Source organism: Pseudophryne corroboree, chromosome 8 (genome assembly GCF_028390025.1).
Source record: "Pseudophryne corroboree isolate aPseCor3 chromosome 8, aPseCor3.hap2, whole genome shotgun sequence".
Lineage (NCBI taxonomy): Eukaryota > Metazoa > Chordata > Amphibia > Anura > Myobatrachidae > Pseudophryne > Pseudophryne corroboree.
In genome coordinates, this window is record NC_086451.1 from 285,703,417 (window position 1) to 285,728,373 (window position 24,957).

The 24,957-nt window shown below is 46.3% G+C and overlaps 1 protein-coding gene across 3 annotated transcripts in view; it reads left to right on the forward strand.

Moving 5' to 3' along the window:
* Positions 1-24,957, forward strand: part of GAB3 (GRB2 associated binding protein 3) — a 275,833-nt gene that overhangs the window by 126,687 nt on the left and 124,189 nt on the right. The window contains exon 1 of one of the 3 annotated variants that reach the window (XM_063937263.1): positions 14,999-15,049. The exons of 1 other annotated variant lie outside the window; for it this stretch is intronic. Coding sequence is in view for 1 of the 2 variants with exons in the window: in XM_063937262.1 (XP_063793332.1) it covers positions 21,176-21,181 (6 nt within the window). In the remaining variant the exon portion in view is untranslated. Of the gene's footprint in view, positions 1-14,998; positions 15,050-21,046; positions 21,182-24,957 lie in introns of those variants that run through there. One more of the 3 variants, XM_063937262.1, reaches the window with a different exon arrangement.

The window sequence follows — 24,957 nt, forward strand, 5'->3', positions numbered from 1 at the left end:
CCTCCAAATTGCCTCTTTTTCCTGCCAGTATAAGTACGGACTGTGTGACGTGCCTACTTGGATGCGGTCACTCATATAATCCTCCACCATTCTATCAATGTTGAGAGAATCATATGCAGTGACAGTAGACGACATGTCCGTAATCGTTGTCAGGTCCTTCAGTCCGGACCAGATGTCAGCATCAGCAGTCGCTCCAGACTGCCCTGCATCACCGCCAGCGGGTGGGCTCGGAATTCTGAGCCTTTTCCTCGCACCCCCAGTTGCGGGAGAATGTGAAGGAGGAGATGTTGACAGGTCGCGTTCCGCTTGACTTGACAATTTTGTCACCAGCAGGTCTTTCAACCCCAGCAGACTTGTGTCTGCCGGAAAGAGAGATCCAAGGTAGGCTTTAAATCTAGGATCGAGCACGGTGGCCAAAATGTAGTGCTCTGATTTCAACAGATTGACCACCCGTGAATCCTTGTTAAGCGAATTAAGGGCTGCATCCACAAGTCCCACATGCCTAGCGGAATCGCTCCCTTTTAGCTCCTTCTTCAATGCCTCCAGCTTCTTCTGCAAAAGCCTGATGAGGGGAATGACCTGACTCAGGCTGGCAGTGTCTGAAATGACTTCACGTGTGGCAAGTTCAAAGGGCATCAGAACCTTGCACAACGTTGAAATCATTCTCCACTGCACTTGAGACAGGTGCATTCCACCTCCTATATCGTGCTCAATTGTATAGGCTTGAATGGCCTTTTGCTGCTCCTCCAACCTCTGAAGCATATAGAGGGTTGAATTCCACCTCGTTACCACTTCTTGCTTCAGATGATGGCAGGGCAGGTTCAGTAGTTTTTGGTGGTGCTCCAGTCTTCTGTACGTGGTGCCTGTACGCCGAAAGTGTCCCGCAATTCTTCTGGCCACCGACAGCATCTCTTGCACGCCCCTGTCGTTTTTTAAAAAATTCTGCACCACCAAATTCAAGGTATGTGCAAAACATGGGACGTGCTGGAATTTGCCCATATTTAATGCACACACAATATTGCTGGCGTTGTCCGATGCCACAAATCCACAGGAGAGTCCAATTGGGGTAAGCCATTCCGCGATGATCTTCCTCAGTTGCCGTAAGAGGTTTTCAGCTGTGTGCGTATTCTGGAAAGCGGTGATACAAAGCGTAACCTGCCTAGGAAAGAGTTGGCGTTTGCGAGATGCTGCTACTGGTGCCGCCGCTGCTGTTCTTGCGGCGGGAGTCCATACATCTACCCAGTGGGCTGTCACAGTCATATAGTCCTGACCCTGCCCTGCTCCACTTGTCCACATGTCCGTGGTTAAGTGGACATTGGGTACAACTGCATTTTTTAGGACACTGGTGAGTCTTTTTCTGACGTCCGTGTACATTCTCGGTATCGCCTGCCTAGAGAAGTGGAACCTAGATGGTATTTGGTAACGGGTGCACACTGCCTCAATAAATTGTCTAGTTCCCTGTGAACTAACGGCGGATACCGGACGCACGTCTAACACCAACATAGTTGTCAAGGCCTCAGTTATCCGCTTTGCAGTAGGATGACTGCTGTGATATTTCATCTTCCTCGCAAAGGACTGTTGAACAGTCAATTGCTTACTGGAAGTAGTACAAGTGGGCTTACGACTTCCCCTCTGGGATGACCATCGACTCCCAGCGGCAACAACAGCAGCGCCAGCAGCAGTAGGCGTTACACGCAAGGATGCATCGGAGGAATACCAGGCAGGAGAGGACTCGTCAGAATTGCCAGTGACATGGCCTGCAGGACTATTGGCATTCCTGGGGAAGGAGGAAATTGACACTGAGGGAGTTGGTGGGGTGGTTTGCGTGAGCTTGGTTACAAGAGGAAGGGATTTACTGGTCAGTGGACTGCTTCCGCTGTCACCCAAAGTTTTTGAACTTGTCACTGACTTATTATGAATGCGCTGCAGGTGACGTATAAGGGAGGATGTTCCGAGGTGGTTAACGTCCTTACCCCTACTTATTACAGCTTGACAAAGGGAACACACGGCTTGACACCTGTTGTCCGCATTTCTGGTGAAATACCTCCACACCGAAGAGCTGATTTTTTTGGTATTTTCACCTGGCATGTCAACGGCCATATTCCTCCCACGGACAACAGGTGTCTCCCCGGGTGCCTGACTTAAACAAACCACCTCACCATCAGAATCCTCCTGGTCAATTTCCTCCCCAGCGCCAGCAACACCCATATCCTCCTCATCCTGGTGTACTTCAACACTGACATCTTCAATCTGACTATCAGGAACTGGACTGCGGGTGCTCCTTCCAGCACTTGCAGGGGGCGTGCAAATGGTGGAAGGCGCATGCTCTTCACGTCCAGTGTTGGGAAGGTCAGGCATCGCAACCGACACAATTGGACTCTCCTTGTGGATTTGGGATTTCGAAGAATGCACAGTTCTTTGCTGTGCTGCTTTTGCCAGCTTGAGTCTTTTCATTTTTCTAGCGAGAGGCTGAGTGCTTCCATCCTCATGTGAAGCTGAACCACTAGCCATGAACATAGGCCAGGGCCTCAGCCGTTCCTTGCCACTCCGTGTGGTAAATGGCATATTGGCAAGTTTACGCTTCTCCTCCGACAATTTTATTTTAGGTTTTGGAGTCCTTTTTTTTCTGATATTTGGTGTTTTGGATTTGACATGCTCTGTACTATGACATTGGGCATCGGCCTTGGCAGACGACGTTGCTGGCATTTCATCGTCTCGGCCATGACTAGTGGCAGCAGCTCCAGCACGAGGTGGAAGTGGATCTTGATCTTTCCCTAATTTTGGAACCTCAACATTTTTGTTCTCCATATTTTAATAGGCACAACTAAAAGGCACCTCAGGTAAACAATGGAGATGGATACTAGTATACAATTATGGACTGCCTGCCGACTGCAGACACAGAGGTAGCCACAGCCGTGAACTACCGTACTGTACTGTGTCTGCAGCTAATATAGACTGGTTGATAAAGAGAAGATGTCTATGTAACTATGTATGTATAAAGAAGACTGAAAAAAATCCACGGTTAGGTGGTATACAATTATGGACGGACTACCTGCCGAGTGCAGACACAGAGGTAGCCACAGCCGTGAACTACCGTACTGTACTGTGTCTGCAGCTAATATAGACTGGTTGATAAAGAGAAGATGTCTATGTAACTATGTATGTATAAAGAAGAATGAAAAAAAACCACGGTTAGGTGGTATACAATTATGGACGGACTGCCTGCCGAGTGCAGACACAGAGGTAGCCACAGCCGTGAACTACCGTACTGTACTGTGTCTGCAGCTAATATAGACTGGTTGATAAAGAGAAGATGTCTATGTAACTATGTATGTATAAAGAAGAATGAAAAAAATCCACGGTTAGGTGGTATTACAATTATGGACGGACTGCCTGCCGAGTGCAGAGACACAGAGGTAGCCACAGCCGTGAACTACCGTACTGTGTCTGCTGCGACTGGATGATAAATGATATAAAAAATATATATATATCACTACTGCAGCCGGACAGGTATATATTATATATTATATAATGACGGACCTGCTGGACACTGTCTGTCAGCAGAATGAGTTTTATTTTTATAGAATAAAAAAAAAAAAAACACACAAGTGAAGTCACACGACGAGTGTTTAACTTTTTCAGGCAATCACAATATAAGTATACTACTAACTATACTGGTGGTCAGTGTGGTCAGGTCACTGGTCAGTCACACTGGCAGTGGCACTCCTGCAGCAAAAGTGTGCACTGTTTAATTTTAATATAATATGTACTCCTGGCTCCTGCTATAACCTATAACTGGCACTGCAGTAGTGCTCCCCAGTCTCCCCCACAATTATAAGCTGTGTGAGCTGAGCAGTCAGACAGATATATAATATATATAGATGATGCAGCACACTGGCCTGAGCCTGAGCAGTGCACACAGATATGGTATGTGACTGACTGAGTCACTGTGTGTATCGCTTTTTTCAGGCAGAGAACGGATATATTAAATAAACTGCACTGTGTGTCTGGTGGTCACTCACTATATAATATATTATGTACTCCTGGCTCCTGCTATAACCTATAACTGGCACTGCAGTAGTGCTCCCCAGTCTCCCCCACAATTATAAGCTGTGTGAGCTGAGCAGTCAGACAGATATATATAATATTATATATAGATAATAGATGATGCAGCACACTGGCCTGAGCCTGAGCAGTGCACACAGATATGGTATGTGACTGACTGAGTCACTGTGTGTATCGCTTTTTTCAGGCAGAGAACGGATATATTAAATAAACTGCACTGTGTGTCTGGTGGTCACTCACTATATAATATATTGGGGGTAATTCTGAGTTGATCGCAGCAGAAATTCTGTTAGCAACTGGGCAAAGCCATGTGCACTGCAGGGGAGGCAGATATAACATGTGCAGAGAGAGTTAGATTTGGGTGTGGTGAGTTCAATCTGCAATCTAATTTGCAGTGTAAAAATAAAGCAGCCAGTATTACCCTGCACAGAAATAAAATAACCCACCCAAATCTAACTCTCTCTGCAAATGTTATATCTGCCACACCTGCAGTGCACATGGTTTTGCCCAGTTGCTAACAGAATTCCTGCTGCGATCAACTTGGAATTACCCCCATTATGTACTCCTGGCTCCTGCTATAACCTATAACTGGCACTGCAGTAGTGCTCCCCAGTCTCCCCCACAATTATAAGCTGTGTGAGCTGAGCAGTCAGACAGATATATATAATATTATATATAGATAATAGATGATGCAGCACACTGGCCTGAGCCTGAGCAGTGCACACAGATATGGTATGTGACTGACTGAGTCACTGTGTGTATCGCTTTTTTCAGGCAGAGAACGGATATATTAAATAAACTGCACTGTGTGTCTGGTGGTCACTCACTATATAATATATTATGTACTCCTGGCTCCTGCTATAACCTATAACTGGCACTGCAGTAGTGCTCCCCAGTCTCCCCCACAATTATAAGCTGTGTGAGCTGAGCAGTCAGACAGATATATATAATATTATATATAGATAATAGATGATGCAGCACACTGGCCTGAGCCTGAGCAGTGCACACAGATATGGTATGTGACTGAGTCACTGTGTGCTGTGTATCGCTTTTTTCAGGCAGAGAACGGATTATAAAGTAAACTGCACTGTCCTCACTAGTAAACTCTCTCCACTCAGTCTCTACACTTCTACAGTAACAGTACTCCTCCTAGTCAGCTCCAGTAAATCTCTCTCAGTCTCTTATAATCTAAATGGAGAGGACGCCAGCCACGTCCTCTCCCTATCAATCTCAATGCACGTGTGAAAATGGCGGCGACGCGCGGCTCCTTATATAGAATCCGAGTCTCGCGAGAATCCGACAGCGTCATGATGACGTTCGGGCGCGCTCGGGTTAACCGAGCAAGGCGGGAAGATCCGAGTCGCTCGGACCCGTGAAAAAAAACATGAAGTTCTGGCGGGTTCGGATTCAGAGAAACCGAACCCGCTCATCTCTATTAATTAGTACTTTAGTTATTTTGATTTAACCATCTGTGCTGAAGCCTGGATATCACTAAAACCTGCGCTGTTGGTGTGCCTTGAGGACCGCGGTTGGGAATGCCTGTGTTATAATATTATTCCAAAATGGAATAAATTCATGTATTCCCTCAAAATACACACAATACCCCATAATGACAATGTGAAAAACAGTTTTTTTGAGATTTTTGCAAATTTATTAAAAATAAAAAACTAAGAAATCACATGTACATAAGTATTCACAGCCTTTGCTCCAGTGGTCATGTCTTCAGCTGCGGTACAGCGTGAGAAGCGTGGAGTTGAAGGCAGATCCTTCCTGCACATGCGCCGGTGGCTGAGCTCAGGGGAGGCTGCAGCGAGTTCAGGGGGTAGAGCCAAAACAGATGCCGGGCAGATGACAGGGAAGTAAGCAACTTCCCTGCCCACTGAAGTTCAGACGACGCTATCCTGAGATGGTGAATCTGACCACAGCAGCGGATTTCCATTTTTTTTTTAATGAATAGCACTCACCATACAATTTGGTGATGTGATTCAGCCACGGAGTGGGGGTGCTTGTGGAGATGTCAGGAACGTCTCCACAGAAACCTTCTCTCTGAATACCGCTAAGCAGAGAAAAGCCCTGTTTACCGCAAAACAGGGCTTTTCTTTCTGCTCTATGAACAGACTCACAGGCTTTATCTTGTAGTGCTCTATCTATTGTAATGCTGGGTACACACTAGAAGGACTGCCGACCTATTTGACGATTGGTAAGTGCATCCCAATTGTCAGCCCGATATGTTGTGATTGACATCTCAATATGTGCCCGCCCAGTTGTGATGTCAGTCACCAGATGGCGGACTGCCCATATGCACAGCATGATGCGCAAATATATCTGCAGATACAGTACACCGGCCATCGGCTGTGCTGCACAGCCAATGCAATATGTCTGTAAACAATGTTCACAGACATATCGCTAATACACACCCACTGACACTGCCACAGTATATCGCCCATTCAATTAAACAGCCAGATATGTCCTCCAGTGTGTACCCAGCTTAGGTTACCTTTTTTAATGTAACATCATTAATGATCTATGTATCTGTGCTGACATACAGTATATTGCTCAGCATGTACTCCATGGTAACCCCTTGTGCATACCTCCCAACATGACCCTCCCTAGGAGGGACACAATGCTCTGCTTCTGGACTGTTCTCTTAATTTATGATTGCCAGCATCTGTGTTGAACAGGTCTATGGATTAGAAAGGTGTTCACCACAGGTGATGGCAATCATAAATGAAGAGAAAAGTCCAGGAGCAGAGCATTGTGTCCCTCCTGGAGAGGGTCATGTTGGGAGGTACAGTATGCCTTGTGCATACCTCCCAACATGACTTCCCTCTTAATGTATTATTGACATCACCTGTGCTGAAACACCTTTCTCTTACGTCCTAGAGGATGCTGGGGACTCCAAAAGGACCATGGGGTATAGATGGGATCCGCAGGAGCTTGGGCACACTAAAAAGACTTAATCTGGGTGTGAACTGGCTCCTCCCTCTATGCCCCACCTCCAGACCCCAGTTAGACTTTGTGCCCAGGAGTGACTTGATGCACACTAGGGGAGCTCTACTGAGTTTCTCTAGAAAAATACTTTTGTTAGGTTTTTTATTTTCAGGGAGACCTGCTGGCTACAGGCTCCCTGCAGCGTGGGAGTGAGGGGAGAGAAGCAGACCTACTTCTTCTTAGTTTAAGGGCTCTGCTTCTCGGCTACTGGACACCATTAGCTCCAGAGGGTTCGATCACTTGGTGCGCCTAGCTGCTTGTTCCCGGAGCCACGCCGTCGCCCCCTCACAGAAGCCAGAAGTCAGAAGTCGGGTGAGTATGAGAAGAACAGAAGACTTCAGGACGGCAGAAGACTTCAGTAAAGGTACAGCACAGCGGCAACGCTGTGCTCCATGCTCCCACACACATCACCAACGGTATTTCACTGGGTGCAGGGCGCTGGGGGGGGGGGCGCCCTGGGCGGCATGTTACTGGAGTTGAGGGCGGCATAAAGAGATTGTAGGTGCCTCGGCACCCTTTACAGACCCCCGCCAGCATTTTCTTTAAGTTTTGAAATTGGCGGGCCGAAGCCCGCCGGGAAGGGGGCGGATCTTCGTCCCGCAGCTCACGGGCGCCATTTTCTTCCTACACACGGCTGAGGGATAGACGCTGCCGGGACCTCCATGCTTCTCTACAAAGTAACGGGGGGCATTTCCAAAGGGGGGCCGCAGTGAGGTGCTTGAATTTAACAAAGGCAGCGCTGGGTACATATATCGTTTGTGTCGATATATGGGCGCTGTGGTGTGAGCTGGCATACTCCCTCTGTGTCCTCTCTCTGGGCTTCATTGTGGGCCTGTCACCTAGCTGGGACGTTCTGTGTATTGGGGTGTGTCGGTACTACGTGTCGGCATGTCTGAGGCTGAATGTTATTCACCAGAGGAGGTTATTGGGGGTGTGGATACGGGGCTAGAATTGGGACTGTCGGCGCAGCCGACACCTGATTTGCTAGCACTGCTCAATACGATAAATTCCAATGTAGCTTCCTTATCAAAGAGGTTAGATAAGTCTGAGTCACAGACGCAGGTGTGGAAAAAGTCCATGGAAAAGGCTTTGTCTCAGGTACAGACCCCATCCGGGTCCCATAAGAGGCCATTTACTCAAGTGGTAGATACTGATACCGACACGGACTCTGATTCCGAGGTCGATTTCACTGAGGCAGTTTTACATCCACGGTTAGTTAAGAGTATTCAGTACATGATTGTGGCTATAAAAGATGTTTTACACATTTCTGATGAACCTGCGGTACAGGAAACAAGGATTTGCTTGTTCAAGGAGAAAAAACCTGAGGTGAAGTTTCCCCCCTCTCATGAAATGAATACTCTTTGTGAAAAGGCTTGGGAGTCGCCGGATAAGAAATGGCAGATTCCCAAGAGGATTTACATGGCGTATCCTTTCCCCTCTGATGACAGGGAAAAATGGGAGACATCTCCAAATGTTGATAAAGCTCTATCCCGTTTGTCTAAGAAGGTGGCACTTCCGTCTCCTGACACGGCAGCTCTCAAAGAGCCGGCGGATCGCAAGTTGGAGACGTGTCTGAAGTCCATTTTCGCTAATTCGAGGGCTTTGCTCAGACCCGCTGTGGCGTCGGTATGGGTGAGTAGTGCTATTGCTAAATGGGCTGAGAATTTAGCTAGTGATATGGATACCCTTGACAAAGATAATGTCCTTTTAACTCTCGGTTATATTAAGGACGCTGCAGATTACCTAAAGGACGCGGAGAGGGATGTCTGTCTCTTGGGTTCAAGAACCAATGCCATGTCGATATCTGCCAGGAGGGCCCTGTGGATCCATCAATGGAACGCTGATGCCGACTCCAAGAGGTCTATGGAAGCACTACCCTTTAAAGGTACTGTCTGGTTTGGGGACGGCTTGGCGGACCTGGTCTCGACCGCGACTGCGGGTAAGTCCTCTTTTCTTCCTTATGTGCCCACACAACAGAAAAAGGCACCACATCAGCAAATGCAGTCCTTTCGTCACAATAAATACAGGCGTGGAAAAGGTTTGTCCTTCCTCGCTTCAAAGGGTAGAGGAAGGGGAAGGAAACCTCCTGCATGCTCAAGCGCACATGACCAAAAGCCCTCCCCTGCTGCTACCAAGTCCACCGCATGACGCTGGGGCTTCCCTGGGGGAGTCCGGACCGGAGGGGGGCCGTCTTCGGATATTCGGTCAGGTCTGGATTCAGTAAGACCTGGATCCTTGGGTGTTAGAGATCGTGTCTCAAGGATACAAACTGGAGTTTCAGGAGATGCCCCCTCACCGGTTCTTCATTTCGGCATTACCAGTAGTTCTTCCGGACAGGGAGGTGGTGCTAGCAGCAATTCAAAAATTGTGTCTACAGTGGGTCATTATTCCCGTTCCCTCGTCCCAGCGGGGGGAGGGGTTCTACTCGAGCCTCTTTGTGGTGCCGAAACCGGACGGTTCGGTCAGACCAATTCTAAATCTAAAATCCCTCAATCCATACTTGAAAGTGTTCAAGTTCAAGATGGAATCCCTTCGAGCGGTGATTGCCAGCCTGGAGGAGGGGGAATTTTATGGCGTCAGTCGACATAAAGGATGCCTACTTACATGTGCCGATATATCCTCCTCGTCAGGCTTTTCTCAGGTTTGCGATACAGGATTCTCATTACCAATTTCAGACGTTGCCGTTTGGGCTTTCCGCGGCTCCGAGGATTTTCACCAAAGTCATGGCGGAAATGATGGTTCTTCTTCGCCAACAAGGGGTTTCAATTATCCCGTACTTGGACGATCTCCTGATAAAGGTGAGGTCCAAGGAACGGTTGCTGAGCAGTGTAGAGTTGTCACTGGCGGTTCTGCGACAGCACGGTTGGGTGCTCAATTTGCCAAAATCCCAGTTGATTCCAACCACTCGGCTTCCTTTTCTGGGCATGATTCTGGACACGGATTTACAGAAGGTGTTTCTTCTAGAAGAAAAGGCTCTGGAACTGCAGACGATGGTCAGGAAACTTCTCAGGCCGACGAGTGTGTCGATCCATCATTGTACTCGGGTTCTGGGGAAGATGGTTGCGGCGTACGAAGCCATACCATTTGGCAGGTTTCACGCCTGGGTGTTTCAGTGGGACTTGCTGAGCAAATGGTCCGGGTGTCACCTGCACATTCACCGGAAGATAAGTTTATCTCCCAGAGCCAGAATTTCTCTCCTGTGGTGGCTACAAGGTCATCACCTCCTAGGGGGACGCCGATTCGGTATCCAGGATTGGGTACTTCTGACAACAGATGCAAGTCTCCGAGGCTGGGGCGCAGTCACCCAAGGAAGAAACTTCCAGGGAAAATGGTCGCTCCAGGAAGCCTGTCTCCACATAAATATTCTCGAGTTAAGAGCCATTTACAACGGCCTGCTACAAGCAAGAAGCCTTCTTCAGGGTCGTCCTGTCCTGGTACAGTCAGACAACATCACAGCGGTGGCACATATAAACCGTCACGGCGGAACAAGGAGCAGAGCGGCAATGGCGGAGACCACAAAAATCCTTCGCTGGGTGGAACAACACGTGAGCGCACTGTCAGCGGTCTTCCTACCGGGGGTGGACAACTGGGAAGCAGATTTCCTCAGCTGACACGATCTCCATCCGGGAGATTGGGCTCTTCACCAAGAGGTATTTGCAGAGGTGACAGAACGCTGGGGAATTCCGTTGATAGACATGATGGCATCTCGTCTCAACAAGAAGCTCCCGAGGTATTGTTCCTGGTCAAGGGACCTCCAAGCCAGTGCAGTGGACGCCCTGGTGTCTCCATGGGTGTTCCAGTCGGTGTATGTGTTCCCTCCACTTCCTCTCATTCCAAAGGTACTGGGGATCATTCGCCGTACAAGGGTTCAGGCGATTCTCGTCGTCCCAGACTGGCCAAGAAGGGCCTGGTACCCGGATCTTCAGGACTTACTGGTGGAAGATCCTTGGCCGCTTCCTCTAAGAGAGGATCTGTTGTTGCAGGGTCCATGCGTGTTTCCAGACTTACCGCGGCTGCGTTTGACGGCATGGAGGTTGAGCGCCAGATCTTAGCTCGTAAGGGTATTCCCAGGGAGGTCATTCCAACTCTCATTAAGGCTAGGAAGGAGGTTACGGCGACACGTTATCACCGTATTTGGAGGAAGTATGTTTCCTGGTGTGAGTCTAAAATGGCTCCTGCGGAAGATTTTCACTTGGGTCGCTTTCTCCACTTTTTACAGGCGGGCGTAGATGCAGGCCTGAAATTGGGTTCCATCAAAGTGCAGATTTCGGCTTTGTCTATTTTCTTTCAAAAAGAATTAGCTGCCCTCCCAGAGGTTCAGACTTTTGTGAAAGGAGTAATGCATATCAATCCTCCGTTTGTACCTCCTGTAGCTCCATGGGACCTTGATGTGGTCTTACGGTTTCTCTTTTTTTCCTGGTTTGAACCTTTGCGTAAGGTTGAGTTGAAGTTTCTCACTTGGAAGGTGGTTATGCTTTTGGCACTGGCATCTGCCAGGCAGTTGTCAGTGTTGGCGGCTTTATCTCATAAGAGCCCGTACTTAATTTTTCATTCGGATAGGGCGGAATTGAGGACTCGTCAACAATTTCTACCGAAGGTGGTTTCTTCATTTCACATTAACCAACTTATTGTGGTTCCGGTGGCTACGGAAGCGGTGGCGATTCCAAAATCTCTGGATGTTGTAAGAGCGTTGAAGATCTACGTTTCTAGGACAGCTGTTGCTAGGAAGACTGAGGCGTTGTTTGTCTTGTATGCTGCCAACAAGATTGGTCATCCCGCTTCAAAACAGACTATTGCACGCTGGATTTGTAGTACGATCCAGCAGGCTCACTCTTCAGTCGGACTATCGGTGCCGAAGTCAGTAAAAGCCCATTCTACCAGGAAGGTGGGCTCATCTTGGGCGGCTGCCCGAGGCGTTTCGGCGTTACAACTTTGCCGAGCGGCTACTTGGTCGGGGTCTAACACATTTGCTAAGTTCTATAAGTTTGATACCTGGCGTTTGCTCAGTCGGTGCTGCAGAGTCGTCCGCACTCTCCCACCCGTTCTGGAGCTTTGGTATAATCCCCATGGTCCTTTTGGAGTCCCCAGCATCCTCTAGGACGTAAGAGAAAATAGGATTTTGGTACTTACCGATAAATCCTTTTCTCCTAGTCCGTAGAGGATGCTGGGCGCCCGTCCCGGTGCGGACTATTACTTGCGGTGTTTATCTTGCTGGTTAAATTGGTTTATACACAGATTGTGTATTGTTTATTGCAGCTTGTTGCTGGTGTTAATGCATACTGTTATCTGGTTTAAAGTTACTCCGGTTGTACGGTATGTTTGTGGTGTGGGCTGGTAGTTTTGTAGCCCTTAGTTTAAACAAAAATATTTCCTTGAAATGTCCATCTCTCCTGGGCACAGTTCTTATAACTGGGGTCTGGAGGAGGGGCATAGAGGGAGGAACCAGTTCACACCCAGATTAAGTATTTTTAGTGTGCCCAAGCTCCTGCGGATCCCTTCTATACCCCATGGTCCTTTTGGAGTCCCCAGCATCCTCTACGGACTAGGAGAAAAGGATTTATCGGTAAGTACCAAAATCCTATTTTCTTATCCATTAACCTGTTCAACACAGGTGCTGGCGATCATACATTAAGAGAAAAATCTAGAAGCAGAGCATTCTGTCCCTCCTGGAGAGGATCATGTTGGGAGGTATGCTTGTGTGAATTGGGCAAATCAGTGAAAAACGCTGTCATCTCTGATAAAAGGCTTTTCACTGCTAATATGAATAGTTTGAAACAATTAGATAGATGTCCACTAACAAATAATTTTGGTCTTTGAAAATGGAGATATCACTTTTTTACCTCTTTCTCTCTGTACTAAGTAGCCCAGTTGTCAGAATTATCCCTGCAGTGTCATTTTGCCTAATTTCCTGTTTTTTCTTTTTTTCTCCTTCACAATGTGGCATCATGTGAGCTGACCGTTAGATAATGCTATTTTGGTTTTGTGGTATTACTAAAGTGTAAAGAGAAGGCATGTTTAATGTGTTTGTATGCTAGTTGCATGGCTTCTATGAGATAACGCAAATGGTTAGTTTAGGTCAGACCAGTGACTGTGTAAGAGGAAATACTACTTAAAGGGGCAGTGTGATCCAAAAAAGTTGTATTTTCACACATATTCACTTTTCTACATTGCTATCACTATGTCGTCATGTTGAATGAGTTGTTTATTTTAAAATATTCACTTACAACTCGCTTGTGCTGAAGCAAATATAACCTGAGTTATGATTAGTTGTGACGGTGCTTTTACCACATTCTAGCATAAATGCCCTAATTTATAACAAACTGTTATATAATAATAATAATAATAATAATATATTATATCAGGGGATGCAGTCAGGTCGTCAATATTATCAACAACACAATGTCGGCAGTATTGTCGATATTGAACATGTCAACACCTGCGTGTGAAATGTCAACGTTCTGCATTGACTGGAAGCCTGTGGTTAGGATGCGGCAGAGGAGGCATAGGGTTAGGCTATGTGAGGGGAGGATTAGAGTTAGACTAAAGGAGGGCAGGTTAGAGTTAGGCACCCTGGAGAATGTTAGGGGTTAGCAATACTCACCACCTGGAGCACAGCTGGTTGACAGCCGATAAGTCACCATCACCTGAACGCCAGATCACGGATACACTGCTGGAGGCGCCGAACCAGGCAACTCACCGCTAGACCATCAAGAATGTTTTATCAACATTCTAATCATGTTGACATTTCTTCAGTGTCAACATGATGAATATTGGTGTGGTTAATATCGGCCTGCCGAGCATTTCAACATTACAAAGATTTAGACATACTCATGCCGATATTGTGAGTGATGACATGAATGTCGACAAAATAAACTGAACACTTATTTTAGGCTATAATCTAGCAGGTCCTATTTTATATTGATGACTTGTTAAGCTGTGACACCTTCCAATTAATAAGGCCTGCAGGATAACATACTGTAGCAGTACGTGGATGCTGTATCTACTCTGAAAGACTGTAATGGGTTATGCACATTATTTCTCTCTGGGTTACTATTGTAGTTAAGTATTACTAGAGCATCATTAAATTCCAGTAAAACTGTAGCTTGCTGTAACAGGAGCGATTACCTGTTATTTCCCCCATGTAAATATGCCCAGGTATGGAACGATGTGTCCTTTAACCCCTCGTTGTGTTGGTTAAGTACTTCAAACTGTACTATTACTGACATGTGCAGTTGAAGACAAAGGGGAGATGTACTAAGTCAGGCATGTCCAAACTGCGGCCCTCCAGCTGTTGAGAAACTACACATCCCAGCATGCCCTGACACAGCTTTATCATTCTCTGACAGCAAAACTGTGTCGGGGCATGCTGGGATATGTAGTTTAACAACAGCTGAAGGGACGCAGTTTGGACATGCCTGTATTAAGTAGTGAAAACAGTGGAGAAGTGATCCAGTGGAGAATTTGCCCATGGCAACCAATCAGCTGCTCTGTATAATTTTATAGTATGCAAATTATGAATGTTACTTCAATGCTGATTGGTTGCCATGGGCAACTTCTCCACTGGTTCACTTCTCCACTCTTTTCACTGCTTAGTACATTTCCCCCAAAGAGCCTAGTTCAGAGTTCTACGCAATTTAGAATGTGGACAGATCTTGTGGATTTTAGCAAACTGCCCTTTAGAGCAGTTACAACTGAATCCTGCAAACCTCGGTTGCATCTCTCTTTCAGCTGAATGGGCAATGCTGATTGGCTCTCGCACATACAGTAGGGCAGTGGTTCTCAACCTCGGTCCTCAAGTACCCCCAACAGTTCATGTTTTCCAGGTCATCTAGCAGATGAACAGGTGTATTAATTACTCACTGACACATTATAAAAGACCCACAGGTGGAGCAAATTATTTCACTAGCAATCCTGTGAGGACACCTGGAAAACATGAGCTGTTGGGGGTACTTGAGGACCGAGGTTGAGAACCACTGCAGTAGGGTATTTAAAAGTGAGTATATGCAGGGAAATGCATACCTCCCAACATGACCCTCTCCAGGAGGGACACGTTGCTCTGCTTCTGTACTTTTCCATTTCTCTATGATTGCCGGCACCCGTGTTGAACAGGTTAATGGATAAGAAAGGTGTTACAGCACAGGTGACGGCAATCACAAATTAAGAGGGAAGTCCAGGAGCAGAGCATTCTGTCCCTCCTGGAGAGGGTCACGTTGGGAGGTATGGAAATGTCCGACTTTAGTCCGTTCTCCTGGACCAAGGATAGGTCTGGTGCAAATGCAAATGATAGTGATAACTCTGCTATCACAAGCAAAACCTTGGCAGTAGAGGGTTGGCATGGATGTTCGCAAGGATTTCTGGTCACTGGAAGCACGCTGTACATACTACACAGGCCCACATTATGTAAAGTTTTGTCCTGAAAGATGAAGTCAGTGTGTAATAAAATGCATTGAGGCACAGTTTAGCGAAGCAATGTAAGATGGTGTAATGGTTAGCATTACTGCCTCACAGCACTGAGGTCATGGGTTTGATTCCCACCATGGCCCTAACTGTGTGGAGTTTGTATATTCTCCCCATGCTTGCTTGGGTTTCCTCTGGGTATTCCAGTTTCCTCCCACAATCCAAAAATATACTGGTAGGTTAACTGGCTCCTGACAAAAAAAAAAAAATACCCCTAGTGTATACGTATTGTGACAAGAACACTGGGATAGTGTTTGAGGGCAGGTATATTTGTCCCAGGTTCTTGTCTTACATGTTTTAGAAAATGTTAACTTCTAGGAAAAATGCTTTTTGTTTTGTCTGAACCTTTTCAGTTTGCTGTAAAAGCTGGGAAAAGGCTCTGAGAGAGAGATAAGGCGAGTTCTAGACATTGGGCCCAGTTCGGGTCTTTGGCCTCACAGAGGGCTAATCAGGGTTTCAGCTGTGTAAGAGTGATATAGTGCTTCTAACCTGATTAGTATGGGCAGACTGCCTGGGAAGGCTGCAGGATCTGTGTGTGAGAGACACGCTTTCTGATGCAAGTAAGCTATACAGTATGTACTGAAGAACTCTGTGTTTTGTTTAGTGACAGTTAGGAACATCTTATGTTTAGTTAGTGCCGGACAGGCAAGGTATTTTTATTTTGGGGTTTGTTTTATTTTCTGTTTCAATAAAACTGGCCGGGGTCAGTTGTACCAGAAACTGGACTTGTGTTGTTCCTCAGCTGCTGCGGGCTGCCATATTCCCCAGGAAAAGGCACCTTGCACCCCTACAGTGTTACAACTTGGTGGAGAATGCGAGCAGGCCGTTCTGCGCATAAGTGAAAGCAGCAGCTTTGTGAGGCCTGCAGAAAACGGTGGTTTATGCAGATACAGCCCAGTGTGAAGTTACTGAGACTCACCCCTGAGGGTTTGATATATGTCCTGGGTGAAAGCAGCTGCAAAGCCGCCTGAAAAATCTGTTGACATGGAGGATCTGCTTAAAGCCTTGCTGCAAGCTACAGCGGCTCAGCAGGAGGCCAACCGACAGCAGCAGGTGGCAATGGAGGAAAATTGGAGACTACAGCAGGTGGCAATGGAGGAAAATAAGAGACAACAGCAGGCAGTTGTTGATGAACTTTACAGGCAACAGCGTCAGGATAGAGAGGCCTTAACAGAAGTGGTGCAGAGACTTGCAGCTCGGGTTGGAGATGTGGCCGTCAGTGCTCCAACCAGCTCTAGTTCTATACGAGCCAGTCACTTCCTGCAGAAAATGACAGAGGCTGATGATGTGGAGGCCTATCTGACCACGTTTGAAAGGACTGCCGAGCGTGAGAACTGGCCGAAAGCACAGTGGGCCAGTCTGCTGGCACCTTTCCTGTCAGGTGAGCCCCAAAAAGCTTACTTTGATTTAAGCCCTGCTGAGGCTCGGGACTATGATAAACTAAAGACTGAGATCCTGACCCGCCTGGGAGTCACGCTGTCAGTACGAGCACAACGGGTGCACCGTTGGCTGTACGCCATGGAGAAGCCTCCGCGCTCCCAGATGCACGACCTTATTCAGCTAACAAAAAAATGGCTGCAGCCAGAGACATTAACTGGTCCCCAGATGGTGGAAAGAGTCGTCATGGACCGCTACTTGAGATCTTTGCCCATGGTCCTGCGCAAGTGGGTGAGCCATGGAAACCCGGGTACTGCTGACCAATTAGTGGACATGGTAGAGAGGTATTTGGCAGCAGAGGAACTACTGATGACCACCCAGCAACCCATAGGTCCTCGACAGCGCCCTTCAGTAAAGACTGGTAAGACTGTTCCGTGGGAAAACGTTGCTGGGCGGTTAAGAGAACGCAAGGCTGGAGAGACTGTAAACACTGGCCCTGGAAACAGGCCAATGGGGCTAGAACGGTCTATGCTGCCCAAATGGGTTGATAATCGTGTGGTTAAATGTTTTAGGTGTGGTATGCCAGGTCATGTTATTGCCAATTGCCCAGTCACGCAAGAACCCATGCAATGTGATGCTGCCTTTGAATGTCGCAGAATGTCTTTCTTTGCTAGGTTAGCCTGTACTGTGGTACCTTCACCTGAGCTGGAAAAACAAATGTGTGATGTGTTCTTAGAAGGTAACCGGGTAGAGGCCTTGCTAGATTCAGGAAGTTTAGTTACCCTCGTGAAAGCTGGGTTAGTGAACCCCTTAAAGGTCCAGCAAATACCTATTGGGGTAACTTGCATACACGGGGATACCCAATATTATGCCACTGCTGAGGTGAATATAGAAACTTGTTGTGGGTCAGCAAGGGTTAAAGTGGGACTGGTCCCTACCTTGGTGCATGAGGCCATAATAGGGAGGGATTTTCCTCATTTTTGGAAACTGTGGGAATCACGGTTATCAACAGATGTGAGAAGTAAAAAACCAGTTGATAATACCGGTGATTTTATGGATGTACGTGGGTCTTCGGAACTTTCTGTCCCTTTGCCTTTTGCTAGTTTGGCTGGGGAAGTGACAGATGGGGAGTCCAGTGAGGACCCTCTTGCCGGGAACAGAGACATAGTAGTTAGAACTGAAAGCGTGCCTGACCTGGAGGTAAAGAAGGATCTGTTTGCGTCTGAACAGTTAAAGGATCCTACCTTAATAAAGGCTAGAGAGAATGTTAAGATTGTTAATGGGGAACCTGTGGTACCAGGTGACAGGGTTACGTATCCCCACATGGCCATCTGTAATGAGCTCTTGTACCACATTGTCAAAAGGGGTGAGGATGTGGTGGAACAGCTGGTAGTTCCCCAGCCTTATCGGAGAACGGTACTAGATTTAGCTCATAGTCACGTTACCGCAGGACATTTAGGGGCAGAAAAAACCACTGAAAGAGTTTTACAAAGGTTCTTTTGGCCAGGGGTTTATAAAGAAGTGTCTGAATATTGTTCTTCCTGTCCTGAATGCCAGTATCATGCCCCTAGACCCCATTTCAGGAGCCCACTAGTTCCCATGCCTATTATAGAGGTCCCGTTTGACAGAATAGCCATGGATCTCGTGGGGCCCTTGTTAAAGTCTGCTCAGGGCCATCAGTATATCCTGGTAATTATGGACTATGCCACTCGATATCCTGAGGCTGTCCCTTTACGCACTATCACAACCAAGGCGATAGCTAGGGAGCTGGTGCAGGTATTTAGTAGAGTGGGAATACCAAAAGAAATTTTGACTGACCAAGGTACTCCATTTATGTCAAGGATCATGAAAGAATTGTGCAAGTTATTTAAGGTCACTCACCTCAGGACGTCCATCTACCATCCCCAAACTGACGGGTTGGTGGAAAGGTTTAATAAAACATTAAAAAGTATGTTAAAAAAGGTTGTTGAGAGAGATGGGAAAAACTGGGATTGTTTGTTGCCCTACTTGTTAATGGCCATCAGAGAAGTCCCTCAGTCCTCTACGGGGTTTTCTCCATTTGATTTGTTGTATGGTAGACACCCCAGAGGGCTGTTGGATATTGCCAAAGAGACGTGGGAAGGACAGCCCACTCCTTATAGAAGCGTTATTGAGCATGTAACACAAATGCAGGATAGGATTGCAGCCGTGGTACCTGTTGTCAGAGAGCACATGGAACAGGCCCAAAGTGCTCAACAGAGGGTCTATAACCGGAGTGCCAAGATACGGGAATTTGCTCCTGGAGATAGAGTTCTTGTTTTGGTACCCACTGTGGAAAGCAAATTCCTAGCTAAATGGCAGGGTCCATTTGAGATTAGGGAAAAAGTGAATGAGGTTAATTACAAAGTATACCAGCCGGGAAAGAGAAAACCCGAACAGATCTACCATGTTAACTTAATCAAACCCTGGAAAGATAGGTTGTCTCTGTCAGCGGAGCCTTGCCCTTCGGTGTCTTCACCCCGGTTGCTTCCCGCAGTGAAGGTGTCAGAGACATTATCAGCTGATCAGAACAATCAGGTTAAAGAATTTCTCATCCAAAATAGGGAGGTATTTTCAGAGCTGCCTGGCCGAACGACCATAATAAAACATGACATTGTCACAGAACCAGGGGTCAGGGTTCATTTAAAGCCATATAGGATTCCTGAAGCTCAGCGAGAAGCTATTTCTAAGGAAGTTAAAACCATGTTAGAACTTGGAGTCATAGAGGAGTCTAACAGTGAGTGGTCCAGTCCCATAGTGCTCATCCCGAAGCCCGACGGTAGCATACGCTTCTGTAATGACTTTCGTAAGTTAAATGAGGTGTCCAAGTTTGACGCATACCCCATGCCCCGTGTGGATGAGCTTGTAGAAAGGCTGGGAACAGCCAGGTTTCTCACCACATTGGACCTGACCAAAGGTTACTGGCAAATACCTTTATCTGATAGCGCCAAAGAAAAAACAGCCTTTTCGGTTCCGGAGGGGCTGTACCAGTATAAGATGTTACCCTTTGGGTTGCATGGGGCTCCAGCAACCTTTCAACGGGCGATGGATAAAATTTTGAGGCCCCATAGAAAATATGCAGCTGCCTATTTGGATGATGTGGTAATTCACAGTACAGACTGGGGGTCCCATTTGGTTAAAGTACAAGCAGTACTGGACTCAATCAGAGAGGCAGGGTTAACTGCTAACCCAAAGAAGTGCTGCCTCGCAATGGAGGAGGTCAAATACTTGGGCTTCACCATAGGCAGAGGTCTGATTAGGCCCCAATTGAATAAAGTTGATGCTATTCAAAACTGGCCTCGTCCAGTGAATAAAAAACAGGTAAGGGCTTTTTTGGGAATTACTGGGTACTATAGACGGTTTATTCCTAATTTTGCGACCACAGCGGTGCCGTTGTCAGACCTTACCAAAGGGAAGCAGTCAAATGTGGTGAAATGGAACCCTGATGCAGAAAAGGCGTTCCAAGCATTAAAAGTGGCTTTGTGTTCACAACCGGTGTTGATAACACCAGATTTTTCAAAAGAATTTGTGGTACAGACAGATGCCTCAGAGGTAGGGATAGGTGCTGTGCTGTCCCAAACCAGAGATGGGGACGAACACCCTATCATTTATTTGAGTAGGAAACTCAATGAGCATGAAAAAAGGTATGCCATTGTGGAAAAGGAGGCTTTGGCCATTAAGTGGGCACTAGATACCTTGAGATATTACCTCTTGGGTAGACAATTCAGACTAGTGACAGACCATGCCCCTTTAAAATGGATGTATGTAAATAGAGGCAAGAATGCTCGTGTAACTAGATGGTTTCTAGCGTTGCAGGACTTTAAGTTTACTGTCGAACATAGACCGGGAACACAATTGGCCAACGCAGATGCATTGTCTCGCATCTTCTGTTTGGGGGCTACAAGTGTTCCGGCCCCTAGGTCGAAACAGGGGAGGGGGATATGTGACAAGAACACTGGGATAGTGTTTGAGGGCAGGTATATTTGTCCCAGGTTCTTGTCTTACATGTTTTAGAAAATGTTAACTTCTAGGAAAAATGCTTTTTGTTTTGTCTGAACCTTTTCAGTTTGCTGTAAAAGCTGGGAAAAGGCTCTGAGAGAGAGATAAGGCGAGTTCTGGACATTGGGCCCAGTTCGGGTCTTTGGCCTCACAGAGGGCTAATCAGGGTTTCAGCTGTGTAAGAGTGATATAGTGCTTCTAACCTGATTAGTATGGGCAGACTGCCTGGGAAGGCTGCAGGATCTGTGTGTGAGAGACACGCTTTCTGATGCAAGTAAGCTATACAGTATGTACTGAAGAACTCTGTGTTTTGTTTAGTGACAGTTAGGAACATCTTATGTTTAGTTAGTGCCGGACAGGCAAGGTATTTTTATTTTGGGGTTTGTTTTATTTTCTGTTTCAATAAAACTGGCCGGGGTCAGTTGTACCAGAAACTGGACTTGTGTTGTTCCTCAGCTGCTGCGGGCTGCCATATTCCCCAGGAAAAGGCACCTTGCACCCCTACAGTGTTACAACATGTACATGTGCTTGGGGTAGACTTAATGGGTGAAGTGATTCTTATCTGCCTTCAAGTTTTATGTTTTAATGCTTAAGGATAGGCAGCAAAATGTCTGGAAATCTAAATAATTTGTGTCTGCCATGTTGTATCTAGTAATGGAGAGACACTGTTGGTGCTTTCAGTGTATTATACTTATCAAATGTTTATGTGTAATATTTATTTATTTATTTTTCATTTTAATTTGCTTAGTTTCACTTTAAAGTATGTCTGAGTCGAACAGCCAGTGTATAGAAGTACTGTATGTCTCAGTTATACAGCCAATGTATAAGTATGTCTCAGTTGAACAGCCAATGTATAAAACCACTGTACAGTATTAGCAGCTCTCTGGAAATGAATACAATACTTTGTATTGGGAACAGTAACTTCCCCTTTAATTGAGCACTCTTCAGAATGAAATTCTTTTTCCTGAGGGGTGAAAAGAAGAGGATGTTATATCCTATCCCAAAAGCCACCTGCATGTCTTCTGACCACTTCCTCTGCAGTCAGCTGCATTTTCAACAAGACCCTTAAGCCGAGGGCAGCAGTGCTGTTCTTTTACTTGTATAAAAGTACAAAGCTTACACATGTATGTTGGATACTTTCCATGAAAGCTATTAGTTCTGAAAGCTTACTTCATTTTGTCAGACAGTGAATTTAAGTTTCCTCAGAAACATCTGTTCAGATTCTGGTGTTCAGTCACATTGTACATTGTACATGCTAGGCTGCTGCTAGTTTGATTATCCAGGTAGAACGTGGAATTGTGCAACTTGCTTGTGTGGCTTGTTAATCACTTCTACTCATTGGCGTTTCTATAATGGGTGCAATGTGTGCGTTGCACACGGGCCCCTGGGTCCAGGGGGGGCCCACACCACACACACTGCACCCATTTAAATACTTACCTAACCGGAGTCCAGCAGCGGGCGCAGTGATTGTGGCGGAAATCGCCACCAAAATGGCTGCTGCGCATGCGCTGTAGCCAATTTGGTCTACGGATCATGGTGGGCGCCATGTCTCCGGAGACCTGCACATGCACAGTAGACTCTGGCACAATGCCGGAGTCTACAGCACCGTTCAGAGGAGGGGGCCCACCCGGAGGTGCACATGGGCCCCCTCCTCTGTAGAAACGCCCCTGCTTCTACTGATCATAATCTCAATGCCTTGTATGTGTTAATATGTTGTATAGATTAGGTGGTTTGGATATAATTATAATGTTTATTATTTTGTACAATATGGCCTATATGTCAAGTTCTTATTATGGCCATACACCCGGACGACCAGCATACAATCCGATGCCAGGTACGATTTCCCTTCAATTTCTCCGGCAGCTCTGGACACACGATTTGAGGCTCTGAACACACAACGGGTCGTTAAACGATCGATGGTGTGCTTCATCCCCCCGCCCCCCCCCCCAAAAAAAAAAAATCCTGAGAAATGCCACTCAAACTCATTTGATGCGTCGTGTGTACATCAAACATGGTACGATGTGCATATGATTATGACTGATAATATGGGTTGCACGTTTGATCACTTGATGCAACGTGCAATACGTGGGGCCCCGCATTGTAATCGTGCATAAAGCATGCACAATGGGGGTAATTCCAAGTTGATCGCAGCAGGAAAATTTTTAGCAGTTGGGCAAAACCATGTGCACTGCAGGGGGGCAGATATAACATGTGCAGAGAGAGTAAGATTTGGGTGGGTTATTTTGTTTCTGTGCAGGGTAAATACTGGCTGCTTTATTTTTACACTGCAATTTAGATTGCAGATTGAACACACCACACCCAAATCTAACTCTCTCTGCACATGCTAAATCTGCCTCCCCTGCAGTGCACATGGTTTTGCCCAATTGCTAACAAAAATCCTGCTGCGATCAACTTGGAATTACCCCCAATGTGTGCACAATCCGCCAATCGACGCATCAGTATTGTATATTTGTACACTATATCGACCTGATGTATGGCCAGCATTATACATTATAAAGTTCTATTTACAGATGTGTCCTCATACATGTAGCGTGAATACGCCATGCACTGTGAGATGCCTGGTGGGGGTGACCTGGCAGATCCCAGGCAGCTCTGTTTAAGTTGGGGGTCTTTTATTGCCGTAAATGTGTCTTATTCGTATCGCTATGCGATGCAAAAGCAGATTCTGCTGATTAAAATGATATGCAGCATGTCTATGTTACGTGTGCAGCTGTATATGCATACAAAATGCTACGTTAAAGTGTTTTCCAGGGTCTGCTTGTGTGTCTTATTCACACAGTGACATGAATAAGACACATTTTCTGGGAAAAATGCACAAAAAGACGCCCAGTGTTCGTAAACTCGCTCACATCTAGGCGACACTAGAAAGGCTGTTTATTGTGACTGCAGCAAGAGTGTAGGAGGAGAACACATCTGTATCAAAGTTAGAAGAACCCTTTCTCCCAATCCATCGAAAAGGTCATCTTTGGCAATAAGATTCTTTGGGTTTTCTCAGGAACGCTTTGACATGGGGAAGCCCATTTATTAAGGATCACTGCATTGCTGGTTCTCAATCCTTTGTTTCAACACATACTTGCCTACTTTTTATTGTGTCCTCTCCATGTGATCCCAGAGAGGAGACGCTACTGGACACTTCTGAGGGGCACTCGCATCATTAGGCTACGCCCCTAGCTGGGGAAACCGCTGCGATTTGCGTATCCGCAGAGAGGCGCAGATCTAAAATAATAGAGCCCTGCCCTCTCCCATGATAATCTCCCCGTCCTGGCCACTTCACTAGGAAGCGGGTGGGATACGGAAGATCTGCCTTCTCTTCCAGGGGTGTGGGGGACTGCCTGAAAAATCGTGATTCTCCGGGAAATAGGCAATTATGCTTTTTTTGTGAAGAATGCTGCATTTAAATCAATCAATAATTTACTATTTTTTTAATATTTCTATTCTTAAACAGTTTTCTATTGAACTCTATTTTTTTTATAAAGTGGAACAAAATAGTCCAGCTTCACATGTGTGAACCTGTTAGCACGGTCACGGATGTGCATATTCATGGAGACTGGCCTGGCTAGGTAAAGTTACTCTATTGCTGAGACAGCCGAGTATTCCTCATTTGTCTTAATATTTTTTTTTAGGAAGTTTTCTATTGTATGGCAGTGGACAGTTGAAGTATAGGTGCATAACTCTGTAAGGAAGAAAAAAAGTCCAGCTTTGAAGTAAGTTAAAGTTTACCAGTTCTGTACACGCCCTGTGGAATCCAAATTCGCAAAGAACTCCAACCGATATGGTGCTGGTTCCCCAATGACACGGTACTACTGCTGGAGATTCCAAACGGAATCAAGTCCAAAGCCAGGTCAGAGGTGGTCTTTGAGGCAGGTACTGCTGACAATATATATGTCAGCTGATGTGTTTCACTGCTATAACCTGCAGCTTTGTAAAAGGGCTGCTTGATGGATCAGTGAATGTGGTGGTTTTATTAATCCATTTATTCCAACTTGGTTATATAAAGATTGATATACAGCAGACATTTTGGAGGTGGAC